The sequence below is a fragment of the Bombina bombina genome, chromosome 1, assembly GCF_027579735.1.
Source record: "Bombina bombina isolate aBomBom1 chromosome 1, aBomBom1.pri, whole genome shotgun sequence".
Taxonomy (NCBI): domain Eukaryota; kingdom Metazoa; phylum Chordata; class Amphibia; order Anura; family Bombinatoridae; genus Bombina; species Bombina bombina.
Window position 1 is genome coordinate 189,345,217 of NC_069499.1, and position 20,950 is coordinate 189,366,166.

Sequence of the window (20,950 nt, forward strand, 5' to 3'; positions counted from 1 at the left end):
TTACACTAACGAAATTTTTACAGTGTATGTAACAAGTCAGCAGAGCATTGCACCCACTTGCAAATGGATGATTAACCCCTTAATACCAAAAACGGAATAATAAATGACAAAAAACGTTTTTTAAACACAGTCACAACAACTGCCACAGTCTACTGTGGTTGTTACCCTCCTCAAACACGACTTTGAAGCCTTTTGAGCCCTTCAGAGATGTTCTGTATCATGCAGAAGGAAGCTGAGTGTCTCAGTCTGTAATTCTATCTGCACAGAAAAGCACTAAAATAGGCCCTTCCCACTCATATTGCAACAGTGGAAAGCCTCAGGAAACAGTTTCTAGGCAAAAATCAAGCCAGCCATGTGGAAAAAAACTAGGCCCCAATAAGTTTTGTCACCAAACATATATAAAAACGATTAACATGCCAGCAAACGTTTTATATTACACCTTTATAAGAGTATGTATCTCTGTTAATAAGCCTGATACCAGTCACTGCATTTAAGGCTTAACTTACATTAATCCGGTATCAGCAGCATTTTTCTAGCAAATTCCATCCCTAGAAATATGTTAACTGCACATACCTTATTGCAGGAAAACCTGCACGCCATTCCCCCTCTGAAGTTACCTCACTCCTCAGAATATGTGAGAACGGCAGTGGATCTTAGTTACTTCTGCTAAGATCATAGAAATCACAGGCAGATTCTTCTTCTAATGCTGCCTGAGATGAAACAGTACACTCCGGTACCATTTAAAAATAACAAACTTTTGATTGAAGTGAAAAAACTAACTATAATACACCACTCTCCTCTTACTACGTCCATCTTTGTTGAGAGTTGCAAGAGAATGACTGGATATGGCAGTGAGGGGAGGAGCTATATAGCAGCTCTGCTGTGGGTGATCCTCTTGCAACTTCCTGTAGGGAAGGAGAATATCCCACAAGTAATGGATGATCCGTGGACTGGATACACTTAACAAGAGAAATTAGCATATGAACCTCCTAGAATTAGCTTTCAACTAAGAATACCAAGAGAACAAAGTAAAATTGGTGATCAAAGTAATTGGAAAATTGTTTGATTATTCCCTATTTAAATCATGATTTTTTTTTGTGGACTTGACTGTCCCTTTAAATACCTCCCCGCACTTCCCTCATCCCCCAGTCATTCTGCCGAGGGAACAAGGAACAGTAGAAGAAATATCAGGGTGAAAAGGTGCCAGAAGAACAAAAATAACAGACGCCCCACAGAAAAATACGGGCGGGAGCTGTGGACTCTTTCCATCTGAAGAAAAGAAACTTATCAGGTAAGCATAATGTAAGTTTTTCTTCATAAATGGAAAGAGTCCACAGCTATAGAGGACACAATGCAAAAACACACCCCTTACTAAAGTAAAAAGTAAGGGAACAAGCTACCGTATTCTTTCACAAAGAAGAGAAGACTCAAGGCGCTGCTCATCTTATCAACCTCAAAAGTAGGAAGGCTGAGTAGACCTCGTCGGGGATCAAACTTGTAACCCTCTGTTTGCTACAGTGTCCGGCTAGCATAAGGAACTCAAGACCGACAGAGACCCACCAGTCTCAAAGAAACAGGGGAAGTCAACGTCCAGACCCCAGAAATACAGAAACTACGGGATAAGGCTGGGAGTCTGAAACAGAGAGGATCTTCCCCTAACAGTGCAACCGCACTCTAAAAAGCAACTGAAGACGAAAGTCCCCAAGTTGCAAAAAGGTAGCTCAGAATACCGAAATATTCAGAAACGAAAACTCGTGCAGCAAGCTCAGATATGTCCGAGAAAAAACACCTAAAGCAAAAACACTGCACGCTGCAGTCATGTAAATATGACTCTGAAACTTAAATACTTGCAGGGCAAGCAGAAAGCAGCTGAAGATAGGATCATTCAGATTGCTAAGTATCCACTAACCAGTGGATAACATCGCAGGCTAAGAGCCGCCAGAGTCCTTCCCACAAGCCTTGAACATGGAGAAAGGAGAAACCTTAAGAGGCTTACTGTTCATTGAATGCTCCGAGGATGAATCTAGCAGAGCAACAGATCTCAGATCCTGCTCCAACACCGGGCCAGCCCAAGCGACAGACATGACTGATAGACAAGGGGTGCAGAAAGACCTCAACCACAAGCCCCCAGGGAATGGAAAGAAAAAAGGGGGGACTCATCCACCCCAACAGAGCTTGAGTGCCAGCCCAATCCGCTCCTCCAAAAAAAAGGCACTCCCAAGGAGAACCCCCTGGGACCTGAAACAGAAAAAAGTACAATCAATCTATAGGAAGATCTGTCATAGCTCTCTTATAGAGTCTCTACGTAGAGATCAAATTCCAACAGGTGGAACAGAGCCCACGGAGCAGCAGATGCTGCCTCTTACAGAAATAAACCACCTGATCTAACCTCCTACACACAGGGCAGGACAAAGACCCTCCAGAGAGAGGAAACCCCAGCTCATAAGGAAGACAAACTATCCCCTCAAAAAGGGCACAGATAAGAACAGCGTACATGTCCACAAGACATAAAGCCATAGTATGATCAAAACACGGACCAAATGAAAAAATCCTCAAGACACCACTGTTGACCCAACAGAGAAAAACCTTCCCATGAAGAGGAGCACAGTCTGTCCGAAGGACAAGTCAGGCCTTATAGTTTATAACCAGTACCCGAAGGTAACCAGTCCACAGGATCATAAGTCTCCAGACATCCAAGAAGGATCCAAGACAAGAACCCTGGACCCAGAATCGTCCTAGAACGAACGACACCCCCAGGGAACACAAGATACCCCGTCTGAAGCAATCAGACTCACAGGGGATGAGAAATGGAAAACCCGGTGAACTGGTACAGGACTCACTCGTAATACCCAGCCCAAAAGGAACAGAACACCTTTATCAGGAGGTCAACCCCCCCCCCCCCACAAGATGCTAGGCCGCGACAAAGTCACACAATTTCTCTAGAGCCCAAAAGGTCCCAAGGGCAACACAAGGGAAATGAGACCGAGAACAGAGTCAACTGAAAGAGAGAGTAGAAAGAAAGGCTAGTCTCCATAATCCTTTCAGATTAACGTTTCAGAGAACCACACCTCCTATCGCCCTTAAATGGAGACAAAGCCGCCAGAAAAACCGGACGAAGTCCAGAAAGTCTCGACCCAAAGGAAGAGAACCTCTAAAAGGAACAAGTCCTAAAAGGAGACTTACAAAGAGACCATGAAAGGCAAAACCGTAAGAACGGCGGTATGAAGGACCTAAATCCTCCAAGCCTCCAACCCACAACGGGAAGGAACACTCTAGTTCCTGGAAAAAAAAAAAATCGGAAACGACTGAGCATATCGCCCCGGATCTCAACAGAGTCCCGGCCCACTAGCATGAAAGGCGAATGAGGACTGACCCCATGACCCTAAGCAACCACGGACCCTCAAGTCCTCTCAGGATGCCAACTGAAGCTTAAAAAAAAGAAAATAAAGTAAAAAACACAAATCATATTGTGATCACAAGCCGCCCTCACCGGACATAAAAAGGCGCCACGTGTCTAAACTAGGCCTCAAAGACAGAACGATTTGTACCCAGTCAGGACCAGACTAAAACCAAGGGCCCCAGCACTGTCAAGGCCACATAGAGAGTCTCCCCCCGAGATGGAGGGATAAAGAACAGTCAGACAGACTTTTGTAAACAGTGCGACCACAAAATCACGAGGATCAATTCCAGAGAAGAAAGTTCCCGAAGGAAACATCAGACCAAATAAAAATCATCCTCACCGGATGAAAATAAAAGATAAGGAAACCCGTAGGACCAGCCTAACAGGGGTCAGAGACTTCCAAGATCAGAACTGCAAAAGGATACACAAATAAAGACTATAAGAAGATTACTTCATCCCCTTATGTCTATGCATGCAACCAAGTTGAAGATTAAGACTGAGAATCCCCAGACCCATTAAGAGTGGTTTCCTCCAGCAAAGCCAAAAACGTGCCTTCATAGAACACGAAGGCACACCAGTCTATAACGAAAGGCGCAACATACCTCCGCCGGGGAAAAAAGAAGACACCAGCCCCGAAGGTTGACCCCCTGAGGCCTCAGGGGAAGTTGCTCCCTTGGAGGGCTGAACTGGACCAGACGATCCCACGCCTCACCAGCCCCGGTTTATGGAACATGGACAATATCGTAAGCAAACTACCGGGATGTGCAGATGCCTCAGTGCCAAAGATATGGCCATGCGGAACTGTGTCGTAACCTCCGGTGGGAACAGGCCACACTCCCTAGAAGGATAAGTAGTGTCTGGGTTACCTGCATGTGTAGTAAGAGGTGGTGGTAGGGAACTCATCTCTTGAGAAATAGAATCCCCAGAGACGGATGGCTCAGTGGGCACCTGATTCCCGATCCAGAGGAACAGAGCACTCAAGAACGGCATTCAGAACATAACTGATGGGCATGTATCACCGGGCCAATTCATATTCTTCGCAAAAAGTAGAGTCTGAATGAGAGACATCCGTCTCAAAAAAAAAAAAAAAATCAGAATCCTCCATAACTGGGACACTAAATAAAAAATGGACCAATAAGAAAATCTAAACAGCACCTTAAACCCCCAATGGCTGGTGCACTCACCACCTCCAGAGAACCAGACACCAGTGGACCAGGAATTCTCCGTCACCACACGGTCAGGAAAGCGGAAATGGGGTAACAATGTAAACCGTGCAGTCCATGCAAAAGCGCGCCCGATCATAAAGGCTGCGTCACTAGACATAGGCCGTTATGTTCCAAAATAGCCATGAGCCGGAGCAACACTACACAGTAGCAGACAGAATCAGACAGAATCACATAAACATGATTATAAACCCTCCTGTTCAATAACACCCTTCAGGAGATATTAACCCTTGATTCCTAGATACAAAAAGGAGCCTCACTGAGACCCTATGTTAAAGTTATCCTCGAAAGCTTGTAGCCCCTCTCGGATAAACAGTTGTAATTACAATACATCCATGATGAAAGTAAAATGAAACGATCTTACCGGAATCTACCCCGTGGACCAGGAACACGGCCCTTCAAGTGACAGATAGTAGCGTCACTTCTGCCATGGACTTGAGAGAAAAAAGCAGGCAGCGAAACTCGTCAACGCTCATTGCTTGTGGAGCTGTTAAGACTCCAAGGAGGAGAAATTGACTTAATGACAAGCTTAATACGAACCAAAGCCTGTACAAAACAATGAACATCAGGATGATTAGCAATCTTTCTGTGAAAAAGTACAGAAAGAGCAGAGATTTGTCCTTTCAAGGAACTTGCAGACAAACCTTTTTCCAAACCATCCTGAAGAAACTGTAAAATTCTAGGAATTCTAAAAGAATGCCAAGAGAATTTATGTGAAGAACACCAAGAAATGTAAGTCTTCCAAACTCGGTAATAGATCTTTCTAGACACAGATTTACGAGCCTGTAACATAGTATTAATCACTGAATCAGAGAAACTTCTATGACTAAGTATTAAGCGTTCAATCTCCATACCTTCAAATTTAATGATTTGAGATGCTGATGGAAAAATGGGCCTTGAGAGAGAAGGTCTGGCCTTACCGGAAGTGTCCAAGGTTGGCAACTGGCCATCCAAACAAGATCCGCATATCAAAACCTGTGTGGCCATGCTGGAGCCACCAGCAGTACAAACGAACGCTCCATTAGGATTTTGGAAATCACTTTTGGAAGAAGAACTAGGGGCGGAAAGATATAAGCAGGTTGAAAATTCCAAGGAAGTGACAACGCGTCCACCGCTTCCGCCTGAGGATCCCTGGATCTGGACAGATAGCTGGGATGTTTCTTGTTTAGATGAGAGGCCATCAGATCTATTTCTGGAAGTCCCCAGATTTGAACAATCTGAAGAAATACCTCTGGGTGAAGAGACCATTCGCCCTGATGTAACGTCTGGCGACTGAGATAATCCGCTTCCCAATTGTCTATACTTGGTATGTGAACCGCAGAAATTAGACAGGAGCTGGATTCCGCCCATACAAGTATCCAAGATACTTCTTTCATAGCCTGAGGACTGTGAGTCCCCCCTTGATGATTGACATATGCCACGGTTGTGACATTGTCTGTCTGAAAACAAATAAACGAGTCTCTCTTCAGAAGAGGCCAGAACTGAAGAGCTCTGAAAATCGCACGGAGTTCCAAAATGTTGATTGGTAATCTCGCCTCCTGAGTTTCCCAAACCCCCTGCACTGTCAGAGATCCCCATACAGCTCCCCAACCTGAAAGACTCGCATCTGTTGAGATCACAGTCCAGGTTGGACGAACAAAAGAGGCCCCTTGAATTAAACGATGGTGATCCAACCACCAAGTCAGAGAAGATCGAACATTGGGATTTAAGGATATTAATTGTGATATCTTTGTATAATCCCTGCACCACTGGTTCAGCATACAAAGCTGGAGAGGTCTCATGTGAAAACGAGCAAAAGGGATCGTGTCCGATGCAGCAGTCATGAGACCTAGAATTTCCATGCACAAAGCTACCGAAGGGAATGATTGAGACTGAAGGTTTCGACAAGCTGAAACTAATTTCAGACGTCTCTTTTCTGTTAGAGACAAAGTCATGGACACTGAATCTATTTGGAAACCCAAAAAGGTTACCCTTGTCTGAGGAATCAAGGAACTCTTTGGTAAATTGATCCTCCAACCATGTCTTTGAAGAAACAACATAAGTTGATTCGTATGAGATTCTGCAGAATGTAAAGACTGAGCAAGTACCAAGATATCGTCCAAATATGGAAATACTGCAATACCCTGTTCTCTGATTACAGAGAGAAGGGCACCGAGAACCTTTGAAAAGATCCTTGGAGCTGTTGCTAGGCCAAACGGAAGAGCAACAAACTGATAATGCTTGTCTAGAAAAGAGAATCTCAGAAACTGATAGTGATCTGGATGGATAGGAATATGAAGATATGCATCCTGTAAGTCTATTGTAGACAAATAATGCTCTTGCTGAACAAAAGGCAGAATAGTCCTTATAGTCACCATTTTGAATGTTGGTATCCTTACATAACGATTCAATATTTTTAGATCCAGAACTGGTCTGAAGGAATTCTCCTTCTTTGGTACAATGAACAGATTTGAGTAAAACCCCAGACCCCGTTCCAGAACTGGAACTGGCACAATTACCCCAGCCGACTCCAGGTCTGAAACACATTTCAGAAACGCCTGAGCCTTTACTGGGTTTACTGGAAAGCGTGAGAGAAAAAATCTTCTCACAGGCGGTCTTACCTTGAAACCTATTCTGTACCCTTGTGAAACAATGTTCTGAATCCAAAGACTTTGAATCTAATTGATCCAAACATCTTTGAAAAATCGTAACCTGTCCCCTACCAGCTGTGCTGGAATGAGGGCCGCACCTTCATGTGGATTTGGGAGCTGGTTTTGACTTTCTAAAAAGCTTGGATTTATTCCAGATTACGGAAACTGTTCCTTTAGGGGAAGGGTCAGGCTTTTGTTCCTTATTCTGACGAAAGGAACGAAAACGATTAGCAGCCCTATGTTTACCTTTAGATTTTTTGTCCTGAGGCAAAAAGGCTCCCTTCTAACTGAGAACCAAATAATTTATTACCTTGGAAAGAAAGAGAAAGCAACGTTGACTTAGAAGTCATATCTGCATTCCAAGATTTAAGCCATAAAGCTCTTCTAGCTAAAATAGCTAAAGACATATACCTGACATCAATTCTAATGATATCGAAAATGGCATCACAAACAAAGTTATTAGCATGTCGAAAAAGTTTAATAATGCTATAAGCATTATGGTCTGACACTTGTTGCGCTAAAGCCTACAACCAGAAAGTGGAAGCTGCAGCAACATCAGCCAAAGAAATAGCAGGTCTGAACATAAATAAGCCTTCCTTAGAAAGGATTCAAGCTTCCTATCTAAAGGATCCTTAAAAGAAGTACTATCTGCCATAGGAATAGTAGAACGTTTAGCAAGAGTAGAGATAGCCCCATCAACTTTGGGGATTTTTCCCCAAAACTCTAATCTATCAGATGGCAAAGGGTACAATTTCTTAAACCTTGGAGAAGGAGTAAATGAAGTACCCAGACTATTCCATTCCCTAGAAATTACTTCTGAAATAGCATCAGGAACTGGAAAAACTTCTGGAATAACTACATGAGGTTTAAAAACTGAATTTAAATGCTTATTAGTTTTAATATCAAGAGGACTAGACTCCTCCATATCTAATGCAATCAACACTTCTTTAAGTAAAGAACGAATAAACTCCATCTTAAACAAATATGAAGATTTATCAGTGTCAATATCTGAGGCAGAATCTTCTGAACCAGATAGATCTTCATCAGAAATAGATAAGTCAGAATGATGGCGGTCATTTAAAAATTCATCTGAAATATGTGAAGTTTTAAAAGACCTCTTACGTTTACTAGAAGGAGGAATTACAGACAGAGCCTTCCGAATAGAATTAGAAACACATTCTTTTACATTAACAGGAACATCCTGAACATTAGATGTTGAAGGAACAACAACAGGTAATGGATTATTACTAATGGAAATATTATCTGCGTTTGATAGTTTATCATGACAACTAAGACAAACTACAGCCGGAGGAACAGTTACCAAAAGTTTACAACAAATGCACTTGGCTTTGGTAGAACCGACATCAGGCAGCATCTTTCCAGAAGTAGATTCTGATCCAGGGTCAGGTAGTGACATCTTGCAATATGTAATAGAAAAAACAACATATAAAGCAAAATTATCAAATTCCTTAAATGGCAGTTTCAGGAATAGGAAAAAATGCAAAACAAAACAAGCCTCTAGAAACCAGAAGCAGCTAAAAAGTGAGACTGAAATAATGTGAAAAAAACTGGCGCCAAGAATGACGCCCATATTTTTTGGCGCCAAAAACGTCCGCAACACACACGTCAAAAAATGAAGCAATCAAGTGAAAACTTACGGCGTCAACTATGACGCCGGAAATGACAAAATTTTTGCGCCAAAAAAGTCTCGCACCAAGAATGACGCAATAAATTGAGGCATTTTCTGCACCCGAAAGCCTAACAGCCCGCAATTTAGAAAAAAATTCAATTGAAAATTGAAATTTTTAAGGTAAGCAAAAATATAATTCATATGCATTTTCCCCAAAAAATTAAACTGACAGTCTGAAAGAAGGAATACTAATTATCCTGAATCATGGCAAATATAAGTTTAACACATATATTTAGAACTTTACATATAAAGTGCCCAACTATAGCTTAGAGTGTCATGAATAGAAATAAGATTTACTCACCCTAAGACACTCATCTACATATAGTAGATCGCTAAACCAGTACTGAAACGAGAATCAGTAGAGGTAATGGTATATAAGAGTATATCAGCGATCTGAAAAGGGAGGTAGGAGAAGAAATCTCTACTAACGATAACAGAGAACCTATGAAATAGATCCCCTAGAGGAAGACCATGGTATTCAAATAGGCAATACTCTCTTCACATCCCTCTGACATTCACTGCACTCTGAGAGGAAAACTGGGCTTCAGCCTGCTGCGAAGCGCATATCAATGTAGAAATCTAGCACAAACTTACTTCACCACCTCCATGGGAGGCAAAGTTTGTAAAACTGAATTTTGGGTGTGGTGAGGGGTGTATTTATAGGCATTTTGAGGTTTGGGAAACTTTGCCCCTCCTGGTAGGAATGTATATCCCATACATCACTAGCTCATGGACTCTTGCCAATTACATGAAAGAAAAAACAAATCTACAAAACATCTGAATGCACGTTTACAATTTATTATTTTCAAAAAATAACACTTAATAATTGGACACATTTAGAGAGAGAGAAGGGGAGGGGCCAAGATAAGCTATTGCTAGCCAATCACAGTGATCATCAGTGAAATATTACAAGCCATTGTTTGTTAATAGTGATTACATGGCCATGGGGCAATTGTTTTGGTATTGCCCAATGAGCCTACTAGCATGCTAGTATCAAGGCTCCACTTTCTGGTTGTCACAGTAATTGCATATATAGTAACTGTTGACTGCTACTGTATTGTTCAAGCTACTTTCAAGGTTAGTGTAGACCAATGGTAGAATAACCAGACTTGCCTACCTCCTAATTGCACCTCTCACAATTGTGCAATTGATTTAAAAAGATTTAAAAGAAACAAGGGGTGGAGGCGGCGCCAAAAGAGGCGATCTAGCACTTTGAAAAAAAAAAAATTTTTAAAAACCTGGGTAGGTATCGAATCTAAATAGTCTAATAATAACTATATCTGTTATACATATCCCCAATAAATCAGAATGAATACAATTAGACCTTATGATTAAAATAATTCAATATGTATTTCTCTAGACTAACCCAAACCACTTTTTATCAGATTTTGAACTTCTTAGGAAATTCTTAAAAAATTCTTAAAAAAATGCAAGGTGCTGCAGGTTTCAATATCAAATAACAAATTTTATTACACAAAATCCTGATAATTCTAGAAAAATTCGGAATATTCAAATAAGTATAAAATCACTTAAATACTGTGACACCGGTGTCCATTAATCTAAAAAATGAAAAATAAAAAAATAATAAATGAGAATTTAAAATTACTAATGTCCTTAAAAGACTTTCGAGCAAACTTTAAACAAATAAATGTAACGCTCTAATCAGGTTCTAGAACAGTTTCCAACCACTATGTATAGCTGTTAGCAAAAAACCAGTATTTGGAACTCTGTGCATTAATACTCAATGTAGACTGTGAAAAAAAGCCTTAAATAAAGCTATTGTGTTGTTATAAAAACAACCAGACTGGTTAACAATTGCGGTAACTTCTTATGGCAGTAACACAGTTCTTTATATATAAAAGCGCTATTGGGAGTCTGTTTGCAGCAATGTTAGTTTGATCATATAAGTGCTGTTTTATAACATTCTTCCGTGAGGGCTTTTAGAATCTCCTAGGTGGCAATGGCTGTAATAGCTTCCACAGGTGCAAACCAGTGCTTCAGCACCTCAACGGCAATCAGTGAGTCTTTTGAAAATACATTCAGAGTACCTTTAATAAGTGCTGGTAGTCTTCTCTTGGTATCCTTAGTGTGCACACTAGTAGAAGAAACGGTTGATCTGTACTCCTACCGTATAGCCAGGTCCTCCAAGTCTTACTGGCGTGACGGTTCTGGGAGTGAATGTGAATGTGTCTCTGTAGTCTTTTTCCTTTCTGCAGGGCTGGATAATAGACAAGTCTACGCGTTTCAGCTCACCAGGGAGCCTTTGTCAAGATCTTGACAAAGGCTCCCTGGTGAGCTGAAACGCGTAGACTTGTCTATTATCCAGCCCTGCAGAAAGGAAAAAGACTACAGAGACACATTCACATTCACTCCCAGAACCGTCACGCCAGTAAGACTTGGAGGACCTGGCTATACGGTAGGAGTACAGATCAACCGTTTCTTCTACTAGTGTGCACACTAAGGATACCAAGAGAAGACTACCAGCACTTATTAAAGGTACTCTGAATGTATTTTCAAAAGACTCACTGATTGCCGTTGAGGTGCTGAAGCACTGGTTTGCACCTGTGGAAGCTATTACAGCCATTGCCACCTAGGAGATTCTAAAAGCCCTCACGGAAGAATGTTATAAAACAGCACTTATATGATCAAACTAACATTGCTGCAAACAGACTCCCAATAGCGCTTTTATATATAAAGAACTGTGTTACTGCCATAAGAAGTTACCGCAATTGTTAACCAGTCTGGTTGTTTTTATAACAACACAATAGCTTTATTTAAGGCTTTTTTTCACAGTCTACATTGAGTATTAATGCACAGAGTTCCAAATACTGGTTTTTTGCTAACAGCTATACATAGTGGTTGGAAACTGTTCTAGAACCTGATTAGAGCGTTACATTTATTTGTTTAAAGTTTGCTCGAAAGTCTTTTAAGGACATTAGTAATTTGAAATTCTCATTTATTATTTTTTTATTTTTCATTTTTTAGATTAATGGACACCGGTGTCACAGTATTTAAGTGATTTTATACTTATTTGAATATTCCGAATTTTTCTAGAATTATCAGGATTTTGTGTAATAAAATTTGTTATTTGATATTGAAACCTGCAGCACCTTGCATTTTTTTAAGAATTTTTTAAGAATTTCCTAAGAAGTTCAAAATCTGATAAAAAGTGGTTTGGGTTAGTCTAGAGAAATACATATTGAATTATTTTAATCATAAGGTCTAATTGTATTCATTCTGATTTATTGGGGATATGTATAACAGATATAGTTATTATTAGACTATTTAGATTCGATACCTACCCAGGTTTTTAAAAAATTTTTTTTTTTCAAAGTGCTAGATCGCCTCTTTTGGCGCCGCCTCCACCCCTTGTTTCTTGCTACTGTATTGTTGCTGGTATAGATGGACTTACTGCTTGGTAGAGATAATTTTAACCTTTATATATACTTTTATGGTTTGACATCTTTTAACTGTTGCTGAAGGAGCTGGAAAATCCGGATTTCTGATTTCCTGGATCCATATGTTGACAGCGAGACAGAGGGGGAAACTGTCAGCAAGATGTTCAAATGTGACGGGTATTAGAAAAAATACTCGAAATTCAAGCTTGCCAGAGAGTGCATATTCTGCCAGGCCCGGGCACCTTACTTATTACACACCTATGAGATCCTTTGTTTGTTTACCTCTTTACAGATACCCCTAAAAGCAGTATGTATCTCATCAATGAAGGCACCTCACTGACAGGCATGGAATCATGAGGACACTGTGTACGGTGCTGGTCGTTAAGGGGTTAAACCACCTTCAAGCTTGACAGATACTCCCAGGGAGCGTATTAAATTATATAAAAACATTTATTTTTAATGCAAGTCGTCTGCAATGTAGCACTTAATTGCTGATATACATTTTAAAATGCACAGTATACATTGTGTGTATAAATCTATTACAACAAATGGTAGATATATGTTGTGCATGTTGTAGCAGGAGCATATAAAGACCTTATTGTATATACACACCTTTTGCAATGTGACACTTAAATTGATGTAAATGTGCAAAAACAAAATGCTCTGTGTCAGACATTGAACACCTCACTTCATAGGGACAAGCAACCCTTTTAAATATAAGGAAATCTTTACAGGACTTTCCCTATAGCAGTGGCTTACTAACCAGAGATGCCTCCTTTCGTCTTAATAATAAATTATACTTTAGAAAAGCCTAATTATCCAAGCAACTGTCTTTCTGGTTATGCCTTTTATGGATCTTTGTATTATACTTCTTGGAAAAAAGTTTAATAAAAACGATTTTCAACATATATATAAGGAAGTTTACCATTTCAAAAGGGCTGCATTTACCTCTATAATGCCAGTGATTACCACAAAACTCAGCTCTTGCTAATGATTGGATTAGTGGCAGTTACTGCTCAGGTAAAGCTGTATGCGAAACGTACGTCAGGCTTTCCTGATGAGTCCAGTGCCCTTGGGCCAGTTAATTGATTTTTTTTTTATTTTTTTTTTATTGTGATAACTTGTGATTTTTTTTTTTTACTGTTTTCAGGGATAGTAGCACTGGGACACCCAGTCCTTTTTAAATAATTGTGGTGGGGTGTCACAAAAGTGTTAGCAGATTGCCACCCCTTTCTGGCTCCAGAGTGGAGTATTTAATAGTCACAGATATTTTTATGTAAGGGACTTTTGTGTTTTGTGCCACACATTGTAATGGGGATAGTTACCCCTTTTGTGCTTTTCCTGTGATAGCTATTATATATTGATTTTTTTCTTTTTTGCTGGGCCCTGGACTCACCAGTATTTTCATTTATAATACCCCCCCCCCCATTTTAAATGCTTTTACCTAGGTTTTTAACTTTTCACTAATAAAGGTTTTATGTATATAAAGTGTATTATATGTTATATTTTGGGGACTTTGTAATTTGTTTTGTTTTTTCTACCTCTGAGTGCTTATGGGATGCTTCTTTTCTGTCTCTCATTTTTTTGTATTATATTTCCTTGCATCCAGCACCGCCCTGGTGGGAAGTTTTTATTTTGTCCACTAGGGTTACTTATTGAAATTTCCACCAGTTTTTCTCTTGTTATTTCAGTTACTGCCCAGGAACTGCAGTGCTCTGCTGGTCCGAGCGGTACTTCTACTATGTGTTTAACTTCTTTGCAGAGTTCAAAAACATACAGTAGTGCAAGGTCGCTAGTTTTCAAACAAATTAGAGGATGTAATATTTAAATTATTATGGTTTTTTGACATTGAATTTCCCTTACAAAACTTTACACACACACAAGAAATAGAAGGGAAAATATCTGACTATTACCTTGACTTGAAAACTACACTTCCCATTCCTAACAGACTCTTCATCAGTCTGCCACTGGTGCGGCCGGCTTGCCTCAGGAACATATATATCTTTCTTACGCCGAAAACTTTGGCGCAGTTTGTTCATTTTGAGCACTCAATCTGTAAAGAAAAGAGAAAAAAGGGAGGACATAAGCTATAAATCCTGTAAATGTACCACTTTATATGTTTGAAGAATGATTAGCAGATGTTTTCAGTGACACCGCATGAAGCAGGGGGCGAGTTAATAAAATTTGAATTAATATCAAGCTATCAGAAAGGCATAAACTTCAAATAAACTTTTAAATCTGAGACTTCTCCTCCTCCTACATACAGCAGGAAGATAAAGTCTTGACATGTTGTCTACTTGCATGAAAACAAAGTTTTATTTCAGTTATAAAAAGCCTGTCATCATGACAGCACATGGTAAGATAATGCAAATGATTTGAGAAACAAGGCCAAAGGAAAAAAAAAATGCACCTCATAAGGGAAAGGTTTAAAGGGACAGTCAAGTAAAAAAACAAAAACTTTCATGATTCAGATAGAGCATGTAATTTTAAATTTTCCAATTTACTTTTATCATCAATTTTGCTTTGTTCTCTTTGTATTCTTAGTTAAAAGCTAAACCTAGGTGGATCATATGCTAATTTCTTAGACCTTGAAGGCCGCCTCTAATCTGAATGCATTTGGACAGTTTTTCACCACTAAAGGGCGTTAGTTCATGTGTTTCATATAGCTAACATTGAGCTCACGCACGTGGATTTACCAAGGAGTGAGCACTGATTGGCTAAAATCCAAGTTTGTCAAACAAACTGAAATAAGGGGGCAGTCTGCAGAGGCTTAGATAAAAGGTAATTACAGAGGTAAAATGTGTATTATAACTGTGTTGGTTATGCAAAACTGGGGAATAGGTAATAAAGAGATTATCTATCTTTTTAAACAACAAATATTCTGGTGTTGACTGCCCCTTTAAACAGTTTTATTAATTCTCATAAAAGAAGGTGAAAATGGGTACACTGGGTGCAGGAAATGATGAAGACACAGCATGCCTGGTATTACCCTGATAAGAAGACTACTGTTGAACAAGGACAGAAAGAAAAATATGGGATGGAAAATGGGGATTTCCTGGCAAAACAAAAATAGAAAAAAATATATAGGAGAAACCTAAAGGTGGCCAATGGAAAGAAGGGCAAAGCTGGAATCATACCATCAGTATCGCTATTGCATACCAGTGACTAAAATAAAGGGCTGGGAATTATAATTAGGCCACACACCAGTAATGGAGAAACTGGGGGCAAGATTACAAGTTGAGAAATCAGGCGACCTAGACTAGTGTCAATAGATCAAAGCAGAGCTAAGGATCTTGCTAGTGAAAGTCTTGGATGAGAAGACCAATTGAAGAAAGACTGTACTGTAAGATTTGTCTTCTGTCCGTGTGTTTCAAATGACTTGTTATACCTGCTGCAGAGTATTAAATGTACAGCAAATTGTGAATTTATAGGTTTATTTTTATATTTTAAATAGCGGTTTTCCTCATTGAAGCACATTTTTTTCAATGCAGTGTCCATTTAAATGGTCTGAGCCTGCAAGAAAAGAAGAGCTGCTGGTTTTACCTCTCTCATTAGACAAAGCCTAATTAGCTATTGAAATGCCAATTATAGCTGGGGGTTTAAATTAGCAAAACCAGCAATTTCATATAAAAACAAAATCACTGGGAGCTTAATTTATGCTGCTCTCTGCACTGTACATAGCTTTTCAGCAGCACATACAATTATGCAGGGCCGGCCCTAGCCATTGCGGGGCCCGAGGCAGGATCACCCGTCTCCCCGCCCCATCTCCACCCCCAACTCCGCCCAATCCCCACATCCCAAAATTCATGGCAAAAAAAGTAATGTGTTTATTTGGCACCAGCGCAGGGGGACCCTCCCCCCCCCCCCCCCCCCGGCCGGTCCTGCAGTTATGTTCATATTTTCAGTACGTGGTCTTTTAATAGGAGACACAGCTATTTCAAGAGACAAAATAAAAAGCTAAACCATTTGATACACTCCAGCAAGTAATATGCATTATTGGGAAAACACATTAAAGGGAAGAAAATTTTACATTACAATGTCGCTTTAGTGAAAGTGAGCAACAGAAAATGTACCAAAAGAAATGGGTCATAGTTTATAATGTATTATTTTTACTTTAAACAAAATTACTTAAAGCAAAACATTTTAATGAGTATTATGAGGTTTTTTGTGGCTCCTTATTCCTGGTGGGTCCCAAATGCTAACTAAAATTGTCAACCCTTGTGTTTACATCTTTATGAAAATACAGTCACCATAACTGTTTAGTATTCTGGAACCTAACATTAGCACTTCTTGCTCAGCCACTAATGCAACCTCCTAAATAAAATGAGTTGCATTTACTTGTCATGTAACTCTGACCTATGATATCTCAATAAAAATAATTTTGAAGAAAAAAAAAATACATTGCATTTTAAGTGGATTTACGTTTTTGAGTTTGTGGAAGCACTACACTACCTCCCACTACTGGAAACCGCTAGGCAGAATGGCCATAAAAAATACAATTAATTATGATTTTGAATCTCTTGAAAGGGATGTAGAAAAGCTGTAAAAAGCTGACTAGAAAATATCATATGAACATCTCTATGTAAAAAAAACATAATTTATGTAAGAACTTACCTGATAAATTTATTTCTTTCATATTAGCAAGAGTCCATTAGCTAGTGACGTATGGGATATACATTCCTACCAGGAGGGGCAAAGTTTCCCAAACCTCAAAATGCCTATAAATACACCCCTCACCACACCCACAAATCAGTTTAACGAATAGCCAAGAAGTGGGGTGATCAGAAAAAAGTGCGAAAGCATAAAAAACAAGGAATTGGAATAATTGTGCTTTATACAAAAAAATCATAACCACCACAAAAAAAGGGTGGGCCTCATGGACTCATGCTAATATGAAAGAAATGAATTTATCAGGTAAGTTCTTACATAAATTATGTTTTCTTTCATGTAATTAACAAGAGTCCATGAGCTAGTGACGTATGGGATAATGACTACCCAAGATGTGGATCTTCCACGCAAGAGTCACTAGAGAGGGAGGGATAAAATAAAGACAGCCAATTCCTGCTGAAAAATAATCCACACCCAAAATAAAGTTTAAATCTTATAATGAAGAAAACTGAAATTATAAGCAGAAGAATCAAACTGAAACAGCTGCCTGAAGTATTTTTTCTACCAAAAACTGCTTCAGAAGAAGAATACACATCAAAATGGTAGAATTTAGTAAAAGTATGCAAAGAAGACCAAGTTGCCGCTTTGCAAATCTGATCAATCGAAGCTTCATTCCTAAACGCCCAGGAAGTAGAAACTGACCTAGTAGAATGAGCTGTAATCCTTTGAGGCGGAGATTTACCCGACTCGACATAAGCATGATGAATTAAAGATTTCAACCAAGATGCCAAAGAAATGGCAGAGGCCTTCTGACCTTTCCTAGAACCGGAAAAGATAACAAATAGACTAGAAGTCTTTCGGAAATTCTTAGTAGCTTCAACATAATATTTCAAAGCTCTAACAACATCCAAAGAATGAATAGATCTCTCCATAGAATTCTTAGGATTAGGACATAATGAAGGAACCACAATTTCTCTACTAATGTTAGAATTCACAACCTTATGTAAAAATTTAAAAGAAGTTCGCAACACCGCCTTATCCTGATGAAAAATCAGAAAAGGAGACTCACAAGAAAAGAGCAGATAATTCAGAAACTCTTCTAGCAGAAGAGATGGCCAAAAGAAACAAAACTTTCCAAGAAAGTAATTTAATGTCCAGTGAATGCATAGGTTCAAACGGAGGAGCTTGAAGAGCCCCCAGAACCAAATTCAAACTCCAAGGAGGAGAAATTGACTTAAAAACAGGTTTTATACGAACCAAAGCTTGTATAAAAACAATGAATATCAGGAAGAATAGCAATCCTTCTGTGAAAAAGAACAGAAAGAACCTTTATCCAAACCATCCTGAAGAAACTGTAAAATTCTTCGAATTCTAAAAGAATGCCAGGAAAAAAAGATGAGAAAGACACCAAGAAATGTAAGTCTTCCAGACTCGATAATATATCTTCCTAGATACAGATCTACGAGCCTGTAACATAGTATTAATCAAAGAGTCAGAGAAACCTCTTTGACTAAGAATCAAGCGTTCAATCTTCATACCTTTAAATTTAAGGATTTGAGATCCTGATGGTAAAAAAGGACCTTGTGACAGAAGGTCTGGTCTTAACGGAAGAGTCCACGGTTGGCAAGAAGCCATGCGGACAAGATCCGCATACCAAAACCTGTGAGGCCATGCTGGAGCCACCAGCAGAACAAATGAGCATTCCTTCAGAATCTTGGAGATTTACTCTTGGAAGAAGAACTAGAGGCGGAAAGATATAGGCAGGATGATACTTCCAAGGAAGTGACAATGCATCCACTGCTTCCGCCTGAGGATCCCTGGATCTGGACAGATACCTGGGAAGTTTCTTGTGTAGATGAGAAGCCATCAGATCTATTTCTGGAAGTCCCCACATTTGAACAATCTGAAGAAATACCTCTGGGAGAAGAGACCATTCGCCCGGATATAACGTTTGGCGACTGAGATAATCCGCTTCCCAATTGTCTATAACTGGATTATGAACCGCAGAGGTTAGACAGGAGCTGGATTCCGCCCATACCAGTATTCGAGATACTTCTTTCATAGCCAGAGGACTGTGAGTCCCTCCTTGATGATTGATATATGCCACAGTTGTGACATTGTCGGTCTGAAAACAAATGAACGATTCTCTCTTTAGAAGAGGCCATGACTGAAGAGCTCTGAAAATTGCACGGAGTTCCAAAATATTGATTGGTAATCTCACCTCCTGAGATTTCCCAAACCCCTTGTGCTGTCAGAAACCCCCATACAGCTCCCCAACCTGTCAGACTTGCATCTGTTGAGATCACAGTCTAGGTTCGAAGAAAAAAAAAGAAGCCCCCTGAACTAAACGATGGTGGTCTGTACCACGTCAGAGGGTGTCGAACAATCGGTTCTAAAGATATTAAATGAGATATCTTTGTATAATCCCGGCACCACTGGTTCAGCATACAGTGCTGAAGAGGTTGCATGTGAAAATAAGCAAAGGGGAACACGTCCAATGCAGCAGTCATAAGAACCTAGAATTTCCATGCATAAGGCTACCGAAGGGAATGATTGAGACTGAAGGTTTCGATAAGCTGAAACCAATTTCAGACGTCTCTAATCCAACAGAAACAGAGTCATGGACACTGAATCTATCCGGAAATCTAAAAAAGGTTACTCTTGTCTGAGGAATCAACAAATTTTTTGGTTAATTGATCCTCCAACCATGTTCTTGAAGAAACAACACTCAGAAAAAGCTGGAAAGGATCTTTCCATTGAAAATGAGCAAAGGGAATTGAATCCAATGCTGTTAAAACTTCTATGCATATATAGCAACTGAAGGAAATAATAGAGACTAAAGGTACCGACAGACGGAACCCAATACAAATTGTCCCTTGTCTGATAGAGACAAAGATAGTGACATAAACCATCTGTAAACCTAAAAAAGGTGACCCTTGCGTGATAAATCAAGAGCTTTCGGAAAAAAAAAGATCCTCTAACTATGTCCTGAAGAGAAAGTGAAACATATGAGATTCCGCATCCACAGGAAATAATCTGAATGAAAACAGAAAAATGAAGAATATGCATTTATTGTATCTAATTAAAACAAATAATGCTATCAATGACCATAAAAAGGCAGAATAGTTTGAATAAAACTCCAAAACCCAGTTCCTAGAAAAAGAACTGGAAGAAATACCCCAGAAGATTCCAGGTCTGAGCAGCACTTGAACCCCATGGGTACCCAGCCATGCTTCAACAGTATCCAAAATATATAGGACAGAAACACACTGAAAGAAAGTGTTAGCCTTACTGGAATAAAATCAAAGAAATTTGGACAGAATAGAACCAAATAAATTTCAAAGAAGTCTTAACCTGCCCCTTACCAGCCAAGCTGGAATACGGCACGTACATTGCAATATTAGGGAGCTGATTTCGAACCCCAATTATAAACATTTTACTTGGGAAAGAACTCAGGAATTCGTTCCTTAATAAGAACAACCAAACTAGTATAAGCTTAAAGTTTAGTCTTAGAACTCAATCTTGAAGCCCATAGTAACAGTTAAGAATTGAATCCAATTATAATTGATTATCTTAGAACAAAAGAAATATGGATTTTTTTTTATTTATTTTTTTAAATCACAAAATTCTTCTAGCTAAAATAGCTAAAGACATAGATTAACCCTCATTTGCGAATATATTCAATAAAATGAAGACACAAATGAAATCATTAGCATGATAGTCCAGTTTAAAGGACCAGTCAAAACAGAGGACTTGCAAAATGCAAAACAACAAGACAAATGCAACAGCACCTAGTCTAGTAAATGTTGTCCCTTTAACAATGCTAAAATAAATCATAATCTGATACTTGATCTTAAAGTAAACAGAAAAAATGAAGCAATTGCAATATCACAGGACCAAGAAAAGTACCTGAAACTAAATAATTTTCCATAAATAAGATATAACTATATAAAGGAAAATAAATACTATTTTGCTATAAAAACAATAGCATAATTAGTAGG

At 39.3% G+C, this 20,950-nt stretch overlaps 1 protein-coding gene across 6 annotated transcripts in view; it reads right to left on the minus strand.

The window, feature by feature from the left end:
* NUMB (NUMB endocytic adaptor protein) overlaps nucleotides 1-20,950 on the minus strand; it is a 498,823-nt gene that overhangs the window by 274,388 nt on the left and 203,485 nt on the right. For all 6 annotated transcript variants that reach the window (XM_053697790.1, XM_053697791.1, XM_053697786.1 and 3 more), the window contains one exon: nucleotides 14,255-14,394. In XM_053697790.1, the coding sequence (XP_053553765.1) occupies nucleotides 14,255-14,380 (126 nt within the window). In that variant the 5' untranslated portion in view covers nucleotides 14,381-14,394. The remainder of the gene's footprint in view (nucleotides 1-14,254; nucleotides 14,395-20,950) is intronic.